The sequence below is a fragment of the Talpa occidentalis genome, unplaced genomic scaffold (genome assembly GCF_014898055.3).
Source record: "Talpa occidentalis isolate TD23 unplaced genomic scaffold, MPIMG_talOcc4v2.1 talOcc4.8, whole genome shotgun sequence".
Classification (NCBI taxonomy): Eukaryota; Metazoa; Chordata; class Mammalia; order Eulipotyphla; family Talpidae; genus Talpa; species Talpa occidentalis.
The window spans coordinates 51,780,227-51,800,694 of record NW_023605194.1 but is presented as its reverse complement, the minus strand read 5'-3'; the positions used below and the strand labels follow the sequence as shown (position 1 = coordinate 51,800,694).

At 39.1% G+C, this 20,468-nt stretch overlaps 1 protein-coding gene across 9 annotated transcripts in view; it reads right to left on the bottom strand.

Moving 5' to 3' along the window:
- The window catches only part of RHOBTB1 (Rho related BTB domain containing 1), a 120,938-nt gene that overhangs the window by 38,212 nt on the left and 62,258 nt on the right, over positions 1-20,468 (bottom strand). For 8 of the 9 annotated variants that reach the window (XM_037497213.2, XM_037497216.2, XM_054690611.1 and 5 more), the window contains 2 exons: positions 1,874-2,075; positions 1,125-1,228 (listed from right to left, as the gene is read on the bottom strand). In XM_037497213.2, coding sequence (XP_037353110.1) covers positions 1,125-1,228; positions 1,874-2,065 — 296 coding nt within the window. In that variant the 5' untranslated portion in view covers positions 2,066-2,075. Of the gene's footprint in view, positions 1-1,124; positions 1,229-1,873; positions 2,076-20,468 lie in introns of those variants that run through there. The other variant, XM_037497218.2, reaches the window with a different exon arrangement.

The following is a 20,468-nucleotide window of genomic DNA, read 5'->3' as shown; positions in this document are numbered from 1 at the left end:
TCTTTCAGTGTGTAAACTACTCAGGGATTGGGTAAAACCTTTCAGCAGTTTATTCAGTATTTTAGACCATTTGAATAAACACCAGTAAGTTTGTTCAGAGGCTTAACAGAGCTACTGGCTTGAAGAAATAGAGGTACTTTAGAAACACTTATCTCACTAAGTGTTAGAAATACTTACCAAGAAGTAACTCATGTATTTGGATTATCTAACTAATCCAATCCTGTGAGGTAACATGATGTTTGATGTGTACAAAGGACAACTGATCTATGAGGCCTTAATTCTAAACTTAAAATGAAATGTGTTAATTTACAGTTAAGGGGTTAAAAAAATAAATCTTTTTATCTGAATTTTGATAGCTATACCACATTCACCGACACTTTAATTTATGGTGATAAGAAGTTGTTAAATATTTTAAGGCACTTTGAGCATGTTCTACTCATATTAATGCCCTTCAAACTTTAATCTTTTCTTTACTGGATTTTTTTTCTTTTTGGTTTAAATGGAAAATAGACATTAGCACTTCAGTTCATTTTGGAAAGGTACTTTGTAAAGTACCTTTGTACTTTGTAAAGACTTCAGAGATATTTTTCTTTCTTTTTAAAACGCAACCTTAAAATGAAAACAATAGACTTTTTGGATAACAAAGCTGAGAGCAAATAACATCAGACTCTGCTAATATGGTCATGAAAAGACCAACAGATCTTCTGAAGTGAGGTGACCAAGTGCTAAAACAACTTAAAATATTCTAACGGAAGTCAAATAAAGTATTACTTAGGAAAACAGCAATCAAAGCAGCCCAAGGTGGAGGGCACAACAGAATTCTTCTGCAGAAAATGTCACAGTTTAAGTAGCACTGGTTGTTTTAAATAAAATACTTCCTGGGAGAAGCCAAGTGATGAGGCAGACAACTTTTCTTGACATCAGGAAACAATGTTCTGTTTTTATGGTTTTTACTTTTCTTTTCTTTTTTTAGATACAGTGCAGAACACAACACTTTTCAAGGCCGTATGATGTGGTTTTTTTTTTTTTTTTTTTTTTTTTTTTTTTTGGTTTATGACACAGCTGCAGGGTTTGGAAAGGAAACTGCACTCAAGTTCAACCACACCACACTCATCTGGGTTTACCTGCCATATGCAAAACGCCTGTCTTTGTGATGATCACCAAAAGTATCCCAAAGCCTGAGAGAAACACTCACTTCATCAACAACATCCCGGGAACGCTCCAAGACCTGCAGGAGACACATTTATGCTCAGTATCAATCAGAGGCTCCCCCAGAGAGGGATATTGGGGTTGGACCCCTCAAGGCCCATTTGATTCTCTTGTACTTTGCCTCCTTATTCCCTCTAATGGGACTTAAGTGAAGTTCTAAGTCTCTTCCTGGAGTCACATGACTCGTGTCTTCCTCATTCAGGATACCAGAGCCATACTCCCAAGCGTGCATTTTGTTTTTGTTTTCTCTCATGGCACTAAAATGGTTAGCTTTTGTCTTAAATGCAAAAATCATTCCTGCTCCCCACTCTTCCCCATCCCACCTCTATCCCCATTTTTTAAAATCAGAGTGGCAATAGTGAGGATATGTCTTTAGGATTTTTTTTAAAGATTTATTTTATTTATTTATGTATACAAGAACTGGGGTGTATGCCAGAGGTGGGGGGTGGTGACAGGATTCACCAGAGACAGAGTGGGGAGCAGAAAAGGTGATCTACTGAGATACAATGCTGAGGGGAGCAGCAGGAGAGACAGGGGAGGTTAGCTCCCTGGCTGGGGATCCAACTGCAGTGGCTGGTGATAGCTTGATAGAGCTGAGTCTTTAACCCTTGCGCCACCAGGGAGGCCCGCCTTTAAGATCTTAAAGAAACATCATACATCTTACCTCCTGACAGACCCGGTACTGGTCAATTGCCCACACAGTTGGTACGTGTGTGGCCAGCAGCTGATACTGTGTCAGCGTGGTGTTACATGCTCTGGCACAGATCAGGCGAGTCTTCCCCACAGCGTTGTCTCCCACAACAACACACTTGATGGTTTCAACGTTGGGTCTTTCGTAGTCCATGTCAGTGTCCATTTATAAAACTCTGCAGTAAGAGAGTGGATAGCATGTTATGAGGACCCAGGCTTTCTAGAGCAACCAGAGACATGAGGAGTTCGGGCAGTCTTCTCTTTGGTTTAGGCACTTCATTGGGGTTGCTCAAACGTAAGCAAGAAGTTTGAAAGCTCATACCATGCCTAACCGAAACTTAAGCATTCTTTTTATATCTCACACAAATATAAAAACACCAGACTGTTATTCTGACCCCAAACAGCTTTCTGGTTAACATGTTATTTTCTCTTTGGTTTTCTCTAAACACAACCTGCCTACAGAGCCATCAGGCGAGTGGGGATTGCTGACACACACATCACTCACAAGCTTCTAGTGCTGAACCACGAAAGGGACCCATCGCTTACAGGTCTAAACTCAGATACTGAGGGATATGCTACCCTGACAATAGTGGTGTCCACATCATCACAGACTTCTAGTGACCAACTATCTTTTGTTAAAAAGATGTTTTCTATAAGTTCTAAACTATAACGATGACTGAGAGGAGAATCAAAGTACTCCCAATGTTAAAGAAGAGTATACTGCATTCTGAATTTTGATACATAGATAACATGAATGTATGCTTATTTACTCATTCATTTATTTTTATTAACCAAATAAATTCATTAAAAAAATATTCTCAAGTGAGGCACCACAAAGCAAGATTTGAAACTTTCTCTTCCTCTTTGTGTTTTCATCAAGAAGTCTGGAGCATATGGTAAAGAATGCTCTTTCTAAGATAAGGGCTACTCTGGAATTTTCCTGAAACCATAAAAAAAAAAAAAAAAAAAGTTGAATGAGAGTGGCTGAGTGAGGGAAAGGGAAAGCACTGCTTCTCCAGGGGAGGAATCTCCTCAGTCTGCTTCCAGCAGCAGCCGATGGGTGGCCGACCAAGTGAGATTTTCAGATTTTAATGTATTGTAATTGTTCTTTGATGAAGATGAAAAAACAGGTTAGATGGTCATATTTTAAATAATTGATAATGGTTTTAACAACTGTGGCATAGAAACTATTTAGATTAAGGCTAACATATTCCTGGAAATCAATAAGTATTTTCTCAAAAAAGATTTGAGAAAAATGATAATTTGGATAACGAGGTTAAGGGTATGTATAGAGGCAAAAAGATAAGGAAGACTATTAAGAAGAATGTTTTTTCTTAGTTAGAAACATCTGAACAAGGATTTGTCTCCTATAACACTCATAGGAGGTGTTAAACCCCAGACTGGAGGGCTACTTGGCAGGAGTGGAGTGAAGTGATTCAAGGAACAGATGTGTGGTGAGGTTAGAATGTGATCCTACACCGTGGAGAAGCTTAAAATAGACAGAACCTGTCCTCACCTGGAAAGCTTGATCCGGAAGGTCCTTGGTAGGGAAAGAGAATCATAAGTAAAATCTACAATGCTATTGATCAGTCAGGTGTGGTGACTTCTAAAATTAACCTCTTCAAAATTTAGCCTGAAAGTTCTGTGGTTTTATTAATGCCTTATTTAATAGTATAATGTGGCAAAAGCATGACTTTGGTATTAGATCATAGATTTTTCAAATACCCATTGGAGAACATTTGGCAAAATGTGGAGACATTTCAGTTGTCACAATGGGTGTGTATGTGTGGCGGGGTTGGGGGGTGGGTTTGTTCCTGGCTTCTAATAAGCAGAGGGCAGAAATGCAGTTAATCCTATTACTAAGATCAGAACAGGCCCCACAACAAAGAATTCTCCACATCACAGCGTCAAAGGCAAGAAGCCCTGCCTTAGATGGACATAACATTCCCTAATTTCCTGTCATTTAACTTTGGGCAAGTTATTTGCACTTAATGACTTTCAGTTTCCTCATCTGCCCAGGGGAAATTGTAATACCATCTCCTAATATTGTTGTGAGGATGAGGGAAACTGATGTTTTATGTGCAGTACCTGACACAATGATGGCTTCAAAAATTATAATCATGATGCTGAAGATGGATCTCTTTACATGGCAAAATTGAGGCAGGTAGAAGGCCAGAATTACATGCAAAATCATAAACTTAAAAATAACAAGCGCCAGTAAGAAAGATACAATTTAGTAGAGGAAATAAAGGTGATTCATTGAAAACTGAGGAACAAAGAAGCAAGGTGGAGCCACAGTTGACTTTATGCAATGAGGGCAGAAAAGGTTCTGGGTGGGGAGGGGAGAGGAGAGCATGTCATAGTTAACTAAAGGATAACAGAGTTCGAAAGGTAGGTTAAAAATATTTTTATGGGACATTTCTAGATTCTAGAAAAAAAATGGTAACACTTCTTAACAGTCCATGACAAGTTTTCGGTGATATTACCATGGGATAATGTGTGAAAAAGACAGGTTTCATAACTCTGGAACCTGAGGAATATTATTTTGAATTTCCTGCGTGGTGGAAAACCTTACTTATTTTGAGAGTAAATTTTATTTAAATTTTTTAGATAGGCAGAAATCACAGGAGCCAATCCCTAAAACTTGGTGGAATGTTTGGGATATGACAGAGAAAAACAAAGAGTTGGTTTTCTTGACTTGCAAACTAGCTTTAATAGCAGTTCTCAAAGAGGAATCTCCCAAATAATTTGAATCATGGCAGTATTGGTGGTATAGTTGTATACCTTTAGAGAAGCTTTAGAGAAGACTACTTTGATGGGGGCAGAAGCCCTGCTAGCTTTATATTAAGGCTATGATTACAAAAGCTATCATTTCTTATTTATAGATATATCTCATGCATAAGCACAGTTCCAGAAAGGATTTCTGTGTCAAAGGTAAGAATTACATTCATGAGTCCTCTTATCTCCAGTAAGCTGCTCAAAACTGAAGTGACTGCAAAAGTGTTGAGCTTTGTGCAAAAAGGACAACATGCAAGGAAATAAAAGGCAGGGCAAAATTAGATGTTTATAGTTCAGGTCACTCATTTTAGACATGGAATTTTCAGGAGCTGTTTGCTGAATTTCCTTTTTTTGCGGGGGAGTGGATAGAAATTTATTTTGTAGCAATCTAGAAGGCATTTTAAGAATAAGAAGTCATAGCCAACGATGGAAATACATGTTACATTTGTATTGTAAACCAATTTTTCTTCTGTTACATATAAACAAATAAACATTAAATTATAGTAGTAATTATAAAATATGCAATTTAATCCTTCTTGTTATGAGCCTTAATTTATCCATATTTTGTACTCTTCTGGGTGAATGAGCTCTTAGGACCATCTGGATAATGACTCTATGCTTTTTGATTTTTATTTACCTAGAATGAGAGTAATGGATATTACTCATTTAACACTGTTCAAATTTTACCATCATAAATCCTGCTGATCTATGGGAAAATCCATTTGCCTTTAGATACATATCTGAAGATGAACTTCATTTCATACTTTCACTGAATCCTCAAGTTACTGAGTCTGACGGTTTAAAATACTGAAGAATCTCTCTACGTACTCTGGAAGTCAGAAGTGGTCATTGAAACTGACAAGTGAGCAAAATAATATGGAGGTTGGGAATTAAAGGACTTGGTGAGGAGTCCTGAGTGCCAATGTCTACGAGCTAAAAGGCTAATTCATGGTGATGATCTCCTGGCTACCAAATTAGCCCATCTGGCTTGGTTACCTCCATATCTGCCTCTGCATTTATTACTGTCACCGACTGGGTTAGAGGTCACTCCTCCACATTCACCACCAAGTCAGCCTTCTTGTAGTGTCCACATGATGAATCATCTCACACCCTAGCCTCATAGTTTCTTTACCTCTTCAATACCAGTGGTCTTTGTCATACTCAAATTATTCCTACTTCTTGATCAGGTGGTGGATATTTGGTACTCAGAAACATTTTAGCCATGAAACATCAGAATTTCAAAAACTTACTCTCAGAACAAAAACTCCTGTCCTCATAGCCTGTGCTAGATGAAATTTGGCTGCTTCAGCAGCTCCCAGCAGGGGATGAAATCTATTCCCTTCCTCCTTATTTTGAGCTAGGCTTGTGACTGCTTGACCCAATTCAAAAGATCGTGGTGGAGGTGATGCTGTATGAGTTCTGGAGTCAAAGCTACCAGAGGGCCTATGTTTCTACCTTCATGCTTGGAATGTAGTCCTAGGCTGTCATCTAAGGGAGTTGGCTTGGCCTAGCAAAATATGTGAATTTACAGTGAGTACAACCAAGGTGGCACTGCCAGTGGCCATCACCGTTGCCACATAATGTGAGCCCATCTTGGATCTTCTAGTCCAGCCAAGTTTCTAACTGAATGTACCTATACGAGTGAGCCCAGTGAAGGAATCACCTAACCAACCTATAGAAACATGAAAAATAACAAATCATTGTTTTAAGCCACCAAGTTTTGGAGTGGTTTGTTATGTTGTAATAGCTGGCAAACATAATATCTTAGGAAAATCACAAGAATCTTGATGCCTCCATTTAAATAAAATCAAATTATTTGCCCTGTTTCTGTAGATGAGCTTTTCCACCCAGAATTGATGGATCATGCCAAATTTTCCCCTCATTATCACTCTCAACTTTTGTACAACATGTTTGGTAGGTAGAATAATGGTCTATCACAGAGGTTCACATTCCAATCTCTGGGATCTGTAAATATGTTCTGTTATATGCCATGGGAAATGGGCAGCAGATGGAATTAAGGTTGCTAATCAGCTGACTTTACTACAAGGAGATTATCCTGAACTATCTGGAGAGAAGCATGAAATCACAAGGGTCCTTTAATTGTGGAATAAGGAGAGAGAAGGGAGTCTGAGTCAAAGAGAAATATAAACATGCTATGCTGCCTGGCTTTGAAGATAGAAGAAAGGACCCAAAGCCAAAGAATGCAGGTGACCTGTGGAACGTGGGAAAGGTAAGGATATAGATCTTCCCCTACGGCTTCCTGATGGAACATTCCTGCCAGCACCTTGATTTTAGCCCAGTGAGAACCATTTCAGACTTCTGACCTTCACAACTATAAGATAACAAATGTGCTGGTTTAAGTCATTAAATTTTTGGTAACTTGTTTACAGCAGCAATAGGAAACTAAAGCAACATGCTTTAACCACATAAAATAGCTTTGTAGACTCTGAATGTTGTTTGCTGCCTTGGCATCTTTACAAATACCATTCCTTCTGCAACCCTCTACTGTTCCTTATCTGTCTAGCAATTTCTCCTAGTTTTTAAAAACCTTGTTTCATATATTAACTCATCTAAAAGCTTTCCTAACTTCCTTGATGCTCCACTGATGAGTCAACTTTCTCCTCTGTGCAAATAAATGATTCTGGGAGAAGCAATCACAAACACAGACACACATTCTCACACTCACTCATTTTTTTTCTATATTAGAAAGTCATTGAATGGTGATGTTGAGTTTTTAATATTCTTCTCTGTGGTTACACCTTGAAAGTACCCCTCTCATGCACTTAATGAATCATCAAGTGTTTCTAGGGTATCACTATGTGCTGAAGTATTTAAAATATATGAGTACACAATGCCCCTCTATGTTACAGCTTTCTCTGACTATTCACTCAGGTCCAACAGTCTCCAAATTTAGCTGTGACTGTCTTACGCTCAACCATGGCAAAACAGTGACAGAGCCAAATGTGACCTCAGCTGCCCTGTTCTCTTCTTTAAATCATTCCCCTTCCCATGATGACACCGCACCCCCACCTTCGGTCCATGAGATGATAACCTTCATCGTGTTCCATCACTCTCTTATGAAACAGGTTCTTGGGAAGTGCCAGGCACATTTACTCCCTCAATCACACTACATGTCAGATTCTTGTTTCCATAATTCAGTAATTCAGGGGCACTGTTGTTGATTCAACTGAAGATACCCCTGCTTGCTCCATAGAGGTGCACTTTAGTATTACCACCACTATCTGAACTCAGGTGAGAGTACTGTTCTCTTCTCACATTAGAAATTCAAAAATTAGGGAGAGTGGCCAGGGAAAAGTTTATATTTATCTCAGACACCTCACTTGACATCTCTTAATTGTTCCACATCATCCTACCATCAGAATGTGCTGCCTCTTATCATCCTTTTTGCTATGACTCTTGTTACATTTGCTATTTCAATCAAGGCATGTTGAGCAGTCTGCTTAAAGGCAAAATCTAAGGCCCATAGAGGCCTTTGTAATTTTAGCTTCCTTTAGCTGTGCATAAACAGTTTGAACAATACTATTGCAGAGTTTATATTTTCTTGTCCCTTAGGAAAGCATATATCTTCACTTTAAGAAATAATTTAATTTGTTCATTAAAAACATATGAGTGGAACACATTTTAGAGTATTTGAAGAGTTAGCTCCAAAAGAAAACCAGAATTTTATGTTATTTACAAAAACAAAAGGGAAGTGTTAAGAGTTGCATAATAACTATAGCCAACAGCCAAATTGCAACTGTGCAGATTTCATTATCCTGAGCTCTTAATCACCAGTCCAAGGCAGGCAGGAGCTGCTTCCTGCATAATATAGACATCTCAGCTGGAATGCAGAACGGGTCCAGAGCTGGGAGAGACGGTAAGGGCTGGGCAGGGCTGGGCTTCCCGAAATCAAAACTTCATATAAATACATCTCCAGGATAAAATTGCCTTTCAGCAATTAAATCAACAACATCTTTGTAACAGAAAGTTTTGATTTAAAAAAAAAAAAAGGAGAGAGAAGAGATTAAGTAACAGGAATGGCACTGCAAAGAAGTCCAGGAATACACATAATAGGAGGTGCTTTTTGAAAACATCCGCTCACATCTTCACCAGAACCCTTTGATAATGGAGATCAACTACACAAGATCATGCTATTTTTTTTTAAAACTCGGTGTCGGGGTGGGGGAGATGAACTATGATTAGAGATAAACTTCCTCTTCTCTCTTTCTACCACCCTTATAAATGCTTCCCTCCCCCCATCAAAAAAAAAAAAAAAAAAAAAGGCAGATCAAAAAATGACTTGAAAGTTGCATACAAATTCCAGGGTAGATTTCGAAACCACATTCTAGAAACATTACTGGCCTACTTTAGTCTACAAATATGTCATGTAGCCTCTCCTTTGACAATTCTGTTTGCATTACTACTTCTGCTCAAAGCCTTTCTCATGCTCCTAGTCCACCCCCTCAATGGGTTCTCCACTGTCAGGACTCAAGCAGTCTCATTTGGTTAAAGGAATGTAGTCCGAGCACTAAGTGAGTGCAAAGTCTAAAGGTATACAGTAGTAAACAAGTCATGTATGTTTCTTACCCTCATGAACCTCAGAATCAGGTGGGAAAGAGAACTAAATATAATCATAAATGTGATAAGTTCCTTGAGGAAAAATAAAAGTGTGTTTTGAGAGAAAATAATGGGCAGGAGACCTGCAGGAAAAATGAAGGAGGCCTCTGCGAGGATGTCCCATTTCCCTGCTATCTGAAGGAAAAGGAAGGACTCAGTCCCAAGATGGAAAAGGAAGCAGGTCGGAAAAGTTAGAGTGAAGGGGCCCAGGGAGAGGGGAGGTTAGAGAGGCAGCCCGAGCCAGGTCGGCTTGGCCTTTTAGGCCACTGTCAGTTTATATTCTGAATTTAGCGAGAAGCCACTGAAGAGTTTTACAGAGAAGCAGCAGGATCTGATTTGTTTTGTAAAAGAATCACTGTTATCACTGAGATTGCTGTGTGGCGAACACAGCACAGGGGATCTGAGCAGTGGCAGAAGGACCAGTTAGGAAGCTCCAAAATGCTCCCAGGGAGCAAAGGACAGTGGGTTGGAGTGGTGTGAAATCAACAGATACAAGTTACATTTTGGAAGAAGATGTACTCAAAACATTCTTCCTTTTTACCATCTCCTAGGGCATTTATCAGAGGCTGGTTTATAATATTGACAATTATTTTTTTTTTTTTTTTTTTTTTTTTTTTTTTTTTTAAATATTAAATTTTATTTTTTATGTTCCCCCATACAATTGCAAACGCCCCATTCTGACCCCAATCCTTCCCCTCCCGCCCCCCACCCCCCAAAAAGTGTCTCTGGTTCATAGTTTTTTGTTGATTTTGATTTTCACTTTCTTATATTCATTTTCCTGGTCCCTTATTTAAGTTTCTAGATTCCTGCTATGAGTGAGACCATCCGGTATTTTTCTTTTTCTTTTTGGCTTATTTCGCTGAGCATGATCCCTTCCAGTGCCATCCATGTTGCTGCAAATTGCATGTGTTTATCTTTTTTGAATGCTGAGTAATATTCCATGGTATATATGTACCACATCTTCTTGATCCAGTCATCTATTTTTGGGCATTTGGGCTGTTTCCAAAGCTTAGCTATTGTAAACAGTGCTGCTATAAACATAGGAGTGCAGGTGCTCTTTGGAATTGATGTTTCTGTGTCCTTTGGGTAAATACCTAGAGTGGAATTGCTGGATCATATGGAAGCTCTATGTTTAGTAGGTCCAGAAATCTCCACACAGCTCTCCATAGTGGTTGGACCAGTTTGCACTCCCACCAACAGTGCAGGAGAGTTCCTTTTTCTCCACATCCTCGCCAACATTTGTTGTTGCTAGTTTTTTAATATGTGCCATTCTCACTGGTGTGAGATGGTATCTCATGGTAGTTTTGATTTGCATTTCCTGATTACGAGTGATGTTGAACATTTTTTCATATGTCTGTTGGCCATTTGCATTTCCTCTTCAGAGAAGTTTCTTTTTAGCTCTTCTGCCCATTTTTTGACTGGATTATTTTCTTTGTTGTTGCTGAGTCTCATCAGCTCTTTGCAGATTTTTGTGATCAGTCCTTTATCATTAGTGTTGGGTGCAAAAATGTTCTCCCAGTTGGTGGGGTTTCTCTTTGTTTTTGTTATTGTCTCTTTTGCTGTGCAGAAGCTCTTTAATTTGATGTAGTCCAGCTGTTTATCTTTGTCTTCACTATCACTGCTTTGGGTGATGTGTCTGTAAAGATGTCTTTGATGTGCAAATCCCGTAGTGTTTCGCCTATATTTCCTTCTATGTATTTTATGGTTTCAGGTCTTATGTCTAGTTCTTTAATCCATTTGAGTTGATTTTTGTGTATGGTGTGAGGTAGTGGTCAAGCTTCATTCTTTTGCATGTAGCGACCCAGTTTTCCAGCACCATTTATTGAACAAACTTTCTTTGCTCCAATGCATAGTCTTTGCTCCTTTGTCAAAGATTAGTTGACCATAAATCTGTGGGTTTATTTCTGGATTTTCTATTCGATTCCATTGGTCTGTATGTCTGTTCTTGTTCCAATACCATGCAGTTTTGATGATTATGGCTTTGTAGTATAGTTTGAAGTCTGGGAGTGTGATGCCTCCATTTCCTTCTTTTTTTTTCAGTAGAGCTTTGGCTATTCGGGGTTTTTGGTGATTCCATACGAATTTCATCAATAATTGTTCTATTTCTTTGAAGAATGCCATTGAGATTTTGATTGGAATAGCATTGAATCTGTATATTGCTTTTGGTAGGATGGCCATTTTAATAATGTTTATTCTTCCAATCCATGAGCAGGGGATGTCTTTCCATTTCTTTGTGTCTTCTTCTATTTCTTTTAACAGTGTTTTATAGTTTTCTTTGTATAGGTCCTTTACCTCTTTTGTTAGATTTATTCCCAAATATTTGATTTTTTTTGTTTCGATAATAAAAGGGGTGGTTTTTTTTATTTCTTCTTCTTCAGATTTATTGTTTGTGTATAGGAAGGCTACTGACTTTTGCGTGTTGATTTTGTATCCTGCCACTTTACTGAATTGATTGATGAGTTGAATTAGTTTTTCTGTGGAGATTTTGGGGTTCTCTATGTATATTATCATATCATCTGCAAATAGTGATAGTTTGACTTCTTCTTTTCCTATTTGGATTCCTTGGATGTCTTTCTCTTGTCTTATTGCTCTGGCTAGGACTTCCAGTATTATATTGAAAAGCAGTGGTGAGAGTGGACATCTTGTCTTGTTCCAGATCTTAATGGAATTGCTTTCAGCTTTTCACCATTGAGAATGATACTGGCTGTTGGCTTGTCATAGATGGCCTTTATGATGTTGAGGTATGTTCCTTGTATCCCAAGAATTTCAAGGGCTTTTATCATGAATGGGTGTTGCACTTTGTCGAAAGCTTTCTCAGCATCTATTGATATTATCATATGGTTTTTATATTTCTTTTTGTTGATGTGTTGGATAACGTTGATTGATTTTCGGATGTTAAACCATCCTTGTGCCCCTGGAATGAATCCAACTTGGTCGTGGTGAATTATCTTATGGATACATTGTTGGATTCTGATAGCTAAAATTTTATTGAGGATTTTTGCATCAGTGTTCATTAGGGAGATTGGCCTATAGTTTTCCTTTTTTGTGTTGTCCTTATTCGGTTTTGGTATTAGTGTAATATTGGCTTCATAGAACGTGTTTGGTATTGTCCCTTCCTTCTCAATTTTTTGGAAGAGTTTGTGAAGGATAGGCACTAATTCGTCTCTGAATGTTTGGTAGAATTCATTTGTAAATCCATCAGGTCCTGGGCTTTTGTTTTTGGGGAGGTTTTTAATTACCATTTCAATTTCGCTGCTTGTAATTGGTCTGTTTAGGTGTTCTATTTCTTCTTTATCTAGCTTTGGGTGATTGTAGAGTTGTAGGAATTTGTCCATCTCCTCTAGATTGTTGAACTTGTTTCCATATAACTGTTCATAGTAGTTGCTGATTATTCTTTTTATTTCTGCTGTGTCCGTTGTGATTTCTCCTCTTTCATTTATGATTCTGTGTATTTGTGCTTTCTCCCTTTTTTCCTTTGTGAGCTGGCTAGGGGTTTGTCTATTTTATTTATTTTTTTCAAGAACCCGCACTTGTTTTTTTTTATCTTTTGGATTGTTTTTTTAGTTTCAATTTCATTTATTTCTGCTTTGGTTTTTATTATTTCTTTTCTTCTACTGGTTCTGGGGTTTTTTTGTTGTTCTTTTTCTAGATCTTTGAGCTTCGAGATTAGGTTGTTTCTTTGAGTTCTTTCTTGTTTTTTGATGTGAGCTTCTATTGCTATATATTTTCCTCTTATTACTGCTTTTGCTGCATCCCATACATTAGGATATTGGTGTCCTCCTTGTCATTTCAATTCAATGAATTTTTTAATTTCTTCTTTGATCTCCTCGTTAGTCCAGTGGTCTTCCAGTAATGTGGCTTTTATCTCCATGAGGTAGGATAGTTCCTTGTCTTCTTTTTATGATTTATTTCTAGTTTGATGCCTTCGTGGTCAGAAAAGATGGTTGGTATGATTTCAATCTTGGTGTATCTGTTGATGTTTGTCTTGTGCCCCAGTATGTGATCGATCCTGGAGAAATGATCCGTGTGCGCTTGAGAAAATGTGTACTCCGTTTTTTTGGGTTTAGTGTTCTATAGATGTCTGTTAAGCCCAAATGCTCTAGGTCCTTATTTAGAGCTTTAGTTTCTTTACTTATTTTGTCTTGTTGATCTATCCATTGTTGATAGTGGTGTGTTGAAGTCTCCCACTAATATGTGTTTTCTCTGATGTCTGTTTTCAGAGAGGACAACAGTTGTCTGATATATTTTGGTGCTCTTTCGTTTGGTGAGTATATGTTAATGAGTGTTATTTCTTCTTGAAGTATTGTCCCCTTAATCATAATGTAGTGACCATTGGGGTCTCTTTATTTTTTTTGAGTTTGAAGTCTGTTTTATCTGATATAAGTATAGCTGTTCCTGCTTTCTTTTTTGGCCCATTTGCTTGTAGGATTGTTTTCCATCCTTTGACTTGAGCCTATTTTTATCTTTTGTAGCTAAATGTGTTTCCTGGAGACAGCAAAAGGTTGGGTTTTGTTTCTTAATCCAGGCTGCAACTCTGTGTCTTTTTATTGAAGAGTTTAGTCCTTTACATTTAGAGTTAATATTGATATGTTAGCATCTGTATTTGCCATTATGTTTGTCTTCTTTGATTTTATTTATTTATTCTTTAATAACTTTTTTTTTTTTTTTGGTCTTCTTTCGTTGTTATTCGTCCTCTGAGGTTCTGGCTTTAGGATTCCTTGTAGTATTTTTTGGAGTGGGGGTTTAGTTGCAATGAATTCCGGAGTTTCTCTTTGTCTGGGAAGGTCCATATTCTTTTCTTCATGGAGGAAAGAGAGCTTTGCGGGATAGAGTATTCTTGGTTGGCATCTGTTTTCTTGGAGTCTGTTGACTATGTCCCTCCACTCTCTCCTTGCCGTAGTGTTTCTTCAGAGAAGTCTGATGTCAGCCTGATTGGTTTCCTTTGAATGTTATCTGTTTCTTCCCTCTTGTCAGCTTCATTATTTTTTCCTTGTCCTGGATTTTGGGAGCTTTACTATTATGTGTTTGCTGTGTTTTTCCTTTCGTCGTGGAAGTTTGGTGTTCTTCTTGCTTCTTGTATATCAATTTTCAGCTCCTTCTTCTCATTTGGGAAGTTCTCTTCAATTTAATCCATGAATATTTTCTCTGTTCCTACATCTCTCTCCTCTCCTTCTGGATTCCTATAACTCTTATATTTCCTTTCCTCATGGAGTCAGATAGTTCCCGAAGTCTTTCTTCATTCTTTTTCCTTCGTACTTCTCTTTCCTTTTCTGTTTTGGTTCTTTTTATTTCTATGTCCAAGATTACTTATTCGTTCTTCATTTCATCTATTCTGCTTTCATTGCTTTTCCCAGAGTTCTTTAGTTCCTCCATTAATTCTTTGATCTCCTGCATTTCTCTTACTTCCCTCTTTAGGGACTCAATTTCCTTTTTCTGATCTATCACTTTTTTAATCATGGCAATTTTAAATTCTCTTTCTGGAAGGCTCAGAAGTTCTCCAAGTTGCTGTCGTTGCAATCTGGGGAGTGGTTTTCTTTTTGTGGTGTGCTTCTTTCCTGAGGAGTTTTTAGGTTGCGTGTGGTTCTTCTACTCCCTACTGTCTGTTTTCTAATTTGTCGTATGCGTTGGGACACTGTGTTGCTCGGACTGACTGACATCTTGGGTGAACTTCTCCGCTCCCCTCTGGCTCTTCCAGGAGCCATCTCTGTCTTCTGGGGAGCTTTTCTGCTGGTTTTAGGCAGTTTTACTGAAGAAATGTCCCTGTTCTCAAATGGCGAAGCGGGATGGCAGTCCTGCGCCTCCGGTTTCAGGCACACTCTTCTGCGCACCGGTCTGCCGGACGTGGGTGCCTGCTCCCTCTGTGGGCTCAGACTGCTGGTCGGAAGGGGCCTGGCGTGGAATAAACTTCCCGGCTGGCCACTGGGTCCTCCAGAAACCTTCTGCCCTTTCAAGCAGTCTTAAGAAATGTCCTGTTTTATAGGGTGTTAGTGACTTTTTTTTTCCTGGTCACTAGGTGGCGCCAGAGATCTCTCCTATTGTCCTTGGGGGCTGTTTTTCGCCTTCCCCCCACCCCGTGGGACAGAGAACAGAGCGGGAATGGTAGGGTACACCTCAACAGCTTTGGGGTGCTTGTGTCTGCCTTGTGCCCCACCGTCGTGGAGAAACCACGCCCCGAATTTTCGTGCCCCGGGGTCTCAGTTCAAAGCCCTCAGTTCAGGATGCGGGCTGTAGCCCAGTTCAGTGGCACGGGAATGCGCCTTTTGCACAGCTCCCGTGCCTGGGCGCCTGGTTCCTGCTCACTCAGGGAGGACCTTCACCTCAGTGAGGACCTCCGCGCGTCTCCCCGCAAGCCTAGGTCGCAGGCGCGGGGGACCTGGGCAGCCGCGATCCAGGTCTGCACTTGCTTTTCAAGCTCCCTGAGCGCGCCGCGTTTCCGCGCAAGCTTACCGGCAGCCCGGGCTGTGTGCGCGTCTTCCCGGGGTCTTTGTTCTTCTCTAATGGCGCCCGGAGCCGTTCGCTCACCGCCGCGGCGGATCCTGCAGGGTTCGCCTCAGCTCCCGTTCACGGGGTGTGGTGGCTGCAATAGTTCCTTTCCACTCACGGTCCCACTTGCTGCGTCGTTTGTTCTTGTGGTCGTTTTGGTTTGTTGTTTCCTCCTCTCTGCTGGTCGGAGAGTGCCGCCTCTGTGGGCGGGGGAGGGGCAGGGTTCTGCGCTTCCCTCCCTTCTGGTCCTCTTTTATGGCCACTTTCTTCTTCGGGCAGTTCGCTGGCGTCCACCGTTTATCTTCCGTGTCCCAGTTTCTCACTGGGACCTGCCGCTTTTCCTCCTATTCATTTTTTTTAATGGGAGATCTTACTCGCAGCGTCTCCTCGCCCGCCATGTTGCTCCGCCCCTCTATAATATTGACAATTATGTTTATGTATATTTTGCTTCCATCCCATCAAGATTAAAATTTCGATACAGAGACTATTACTCATCTTTCAGTCCTCAGATCTTTTCACAGTGGCTTGGCCATATTGGCTTTTAATAAGTATTTGTTCAGCTAATAATGAAAGTAAAGTTACTTCACCTTGCTTAGAAACCTCCCCTTGGGCTGGCAGAGAGCTTGAACTCTACTATCTGGTTATTATCAATAAATGGCCTCAAAAGCAGCAGCATGTGAGCTGAGCTTGTTGTCGTGGAGAAGCCACACTGTGAGGGACATCTGTGTGGCCCATCACAAGAGTAAATTTGACAGATGGCATTGCATGAGTTAGGGCTTCCTAGCAGGAAGAGCATCAGTAACCATGGGAACCACCAAGGACCAGGCCCTTCCACCAAAAGGGAGGTGGGGACAAAGGGAGCCCAATAAAAGTAGACAGGCATGGCTGAGGCTAGGATTGATTTAGAAAAATAGAGGAGTGTAATCATTTATTATGTCTAGTGCTTAGAACCAATTTATGACCTTAGTAATATTTCATCTGAGTCTCAACTATTCTCACTAACATCTTAAGTCAAGGAATTCCCAACCCTTTATGAGTCACTGCTTGGCTGGGAAAGAAGGAAAAAAATGGGAGGCAATATACTCACTACATCTGGGGAATGATTTCTAAAGGACATGAGAGTGAATCTTCGACAAGGGAGTTCAATCTATGCCGGGAAGAGGCCACGTCACAAGACATACTTAGCTGGATTTCAAGACAAGATATCAATGAAAGAACAGATGCTTTGGATCCCCCACCCACCTACCCTCAGCTCACTAAAATTAACATTATTCAAGACAGCAGATTCAGTTACAGTATCAGAAACTAAGGAAAAGGAGTAAACATATACTAGTAGTGGAAGGAATTGTGCCCAATTCATTTCCACAAAGTCAAGTGAGAAAGTCAGTGAAGACAAGCAGATAGAGAGCACATTTCAATAAGGAAGAGAATGGGCCTGGGAGGTGAGCAAGATACTCTAAGCTACAGATGTCCGGGATCTGGAGAACAAGAGTTGGCATTGGTGGGAAGAGTAGTTTGTGGAACCACCAAAAGCATTAGGAACCCAGCATGCTGCTACCAGGGAAGAGTAGTCTCCAGTGACTGTCCTGTATGAGGATGGAGCAGGCAGGCAGTGCTGAGCCTGGGAAGACTTTTGTTTTTGCCCCTTTCAGCCTGCTCAACCAGATCTTTTTAACTGTGACAGAAGCGAATGATCTCGCGAGGTCAATGCAAGAGGAGTGGGAGGGGAGACACAGCATGCAGTCCCTAAGCCTAAACACTGCTGTATTTTCAGTAGTGACATTCCTTACCATTGTCCTACTTTTAAAAGTTCCCTCAATTGATACCACTCTGAGTAGCTTTCCTTGTTTGCTCGAGGACTAGGTGAGTTTCTGGTACTATTTAGTGCCCCGCCTTGGTTACTGACAGAGCTAAGGTTATACAAGGGTATATACTTCTACGTACTATGCAATATACTTCCATCTTTGACCAGGATGAATCCTTTTTTTCCCCATGGATGGCGTAAGCAGAGACCATTCAACATACAGTCTGTTAAAAACCTGATGCACAGCAAAGGATTAGTAGTAAAAGATGTAGAGGAAAGGTCTGCTGAAGTAGATATGCTGTAAGAAACAGCAGAAGAAAAAATTTTTTAAAGTATTTAATCCGTATACTTGATCATGCAAAGGAAGACAATGCAGAATATAAGCTAACAGCAGATGAAACTATAAATAGGAAATAGGAGTAGTAAAAGCCATGTATAAATTAAATACAAAGTAGCCAAATTAAAACCCATACTGGCAACAGTAAAGAGCAGCCTTGAAAATGTAGTATTATAAAATGGATTAGTGAGGTAAAGATGAAACATGAGACGGTCTCTAAAAAGAAGGAAGTGATGATGTAATGAAATAATAGAAAAGGGGCTAACTGAGAATGTAATCCCCTGGAGAGAATGGGTTCTTAAAGAACTAGAGGAGCCAAGTGTGATTTAATGGAACAAAATTATCCCAACACAAAGAGGAAGAAGGGGAGGAGAGGCCAAGGAGTAGAAGAAAAAGGAGAAAAATAAGACTTTAAATCTATAAATGTTTCAGTAAAATGTTTAAATGTTAATGGCAAAAAGTAATTGAATAATAATCTAATAATTATCCTGACTGTCATATTATTTCTATAAAGAAATAATAATATGGATGACTATTAACTTGAACAACATTCACTATTTTAAGATAGTAGAAAAAACACAAAGACTTAGAGAAAGGATCTAATAACATATTTCTCAATCATCAAGTTGTGATTTACGGGAGGACAACATAAAGCTTTTTTTATATCAAAGATTTAGGAGACAAAAAATTTCAGATTGCTATAAGGAATCAGAGTGGCCAATTTTATTATATAAATAAAACATAAACAAGTTTTATAAATGTAATGAGGAGAAATTAATGAAAATAACTGAAACACATAAGATGAAAAATCAGAGTTGATATCAGATTAAGAAAGCAAAATAGGGCCTCCCTGGTGGCACAAGGGGTTAAATCTCAGCACTGTAATGCTATCAGCAGCCACTTCAAGCTAGAGTTGATCCCTGGCCAGGGAGCTAACCCATATAGTGCAGCAGACCTCTCCTGTCTCACCCATTGCTCCCCTCAACAGTGTATTTCAGTAGATCTGCCTGTTCTGCTCCCCACTCTGTCTCTGGTGAATCCTCTCACTCCCTCCCTCGCACCTCTGGCCTACACTCCAGCTCTTGCATGCATAAATAAATAAAATAAATCTTAAAAAAATAAAAGCAAAATAAAAAGTAACATATAGAGGATCCGAATAGCATAAATAATAGGGTTAAATTAATAAGTATTCCACATTAAAAAAAATCTATACTGAAAGAGTCCACTTCCTTATCTTGGCATATTTACAACAGCTGACCATATTCTGGATCAAAAAATCCCCAAAGCATAAATTATACCAACCAAATTCTCTAACCACAAAGAAAGAAGTAGAAAAATTTAAAGGAAAATTTTATGGCAACATTAAAAACCTCAACCACATGGAAATTCTAAAAATACTTTGATATTTTGATACTTTGATAATTAATCTAAGGAAATAGCTTTATAAACAAAAATTGTCTAAAAGCAAGTACATTTATCATATTTTTATTAACAATCAAAAACAATGGAAATAATCCAAATGTATGATAAGTGGGGGAGTAATTAATTAATGTATTTAATATGTGATCTTGGGCAATTACTTAATCTCTCTAAATCTCTATTTCCTTATCTACAAACTGGGGATAATTACCTTCTTCAATGGGTTGTTGTAAAGATTAAATTAGAAAATTCCTGTAAAATATTTTAATCACTATGCCTGGCATTAAGAGAACACTCAGTAAGTTTTACCTATTAAGATTGTCATTATCTAAAATTATGTTTATGGTGAGATTGCAATAATATAGCAAAATAACACTGCTACACTGAGGGTAAAGAACAGGATGGTAATTCTAAATATTGTTGATGAAAGTTATGTAAACAAGTATGTGTAAGTCAAATAAAATCAGGCCACCTCATTCTCTCACATTAAGTACCATCTTAGCACAGTGACACATCTAAAAGAAATCCAAATGTGACTTGTATAAAGCCCTGAAAACAACATGTGTATTTAAGAATCGAGAGGTGTGGCTCACATAATATAAGAGGCATCTTGCAGGAAAAGTCCTAAAATCCTGTGGAATCTTTCCTTAGGGGTATCTCATCTTGTGACAACTGCTCAAATCTGTCATTTTGCCTCTCAGGATCCCAGACCTTTTCCCTTCAGGTTCATTTTCACCCCCTCGTACTTGACTACCCATTGCTCTTGGCTTCCTTGTTCTGCATGTCCATCTATTATACCTCTCTCCCTCAACTAAATGGATCTTCTTTAGGACCAGTTTCTCCTTGGCGGGGGTGGGGGGGTGATGGGTGGGAATAACTAAGTGAATATAAAATATAATAATCATGTCTTTGTCATCTTAAGGGAACCAACACTGACTTTTTTCCTGTAACAGTTCACAGAAAAACATGGAAAAGAAGTACACTGGACAAGTACAGTGATTGTTGCTGAATAATGGGGATATAACTTGTTTTTGCCATTTTTCTTCTTTCCTTTGGTTTCCAAATATTCTACAGTGAAAGTATACTACTCTTTGTTTGTAAATTGAGATAAAATTCACATGCCTTAAAACT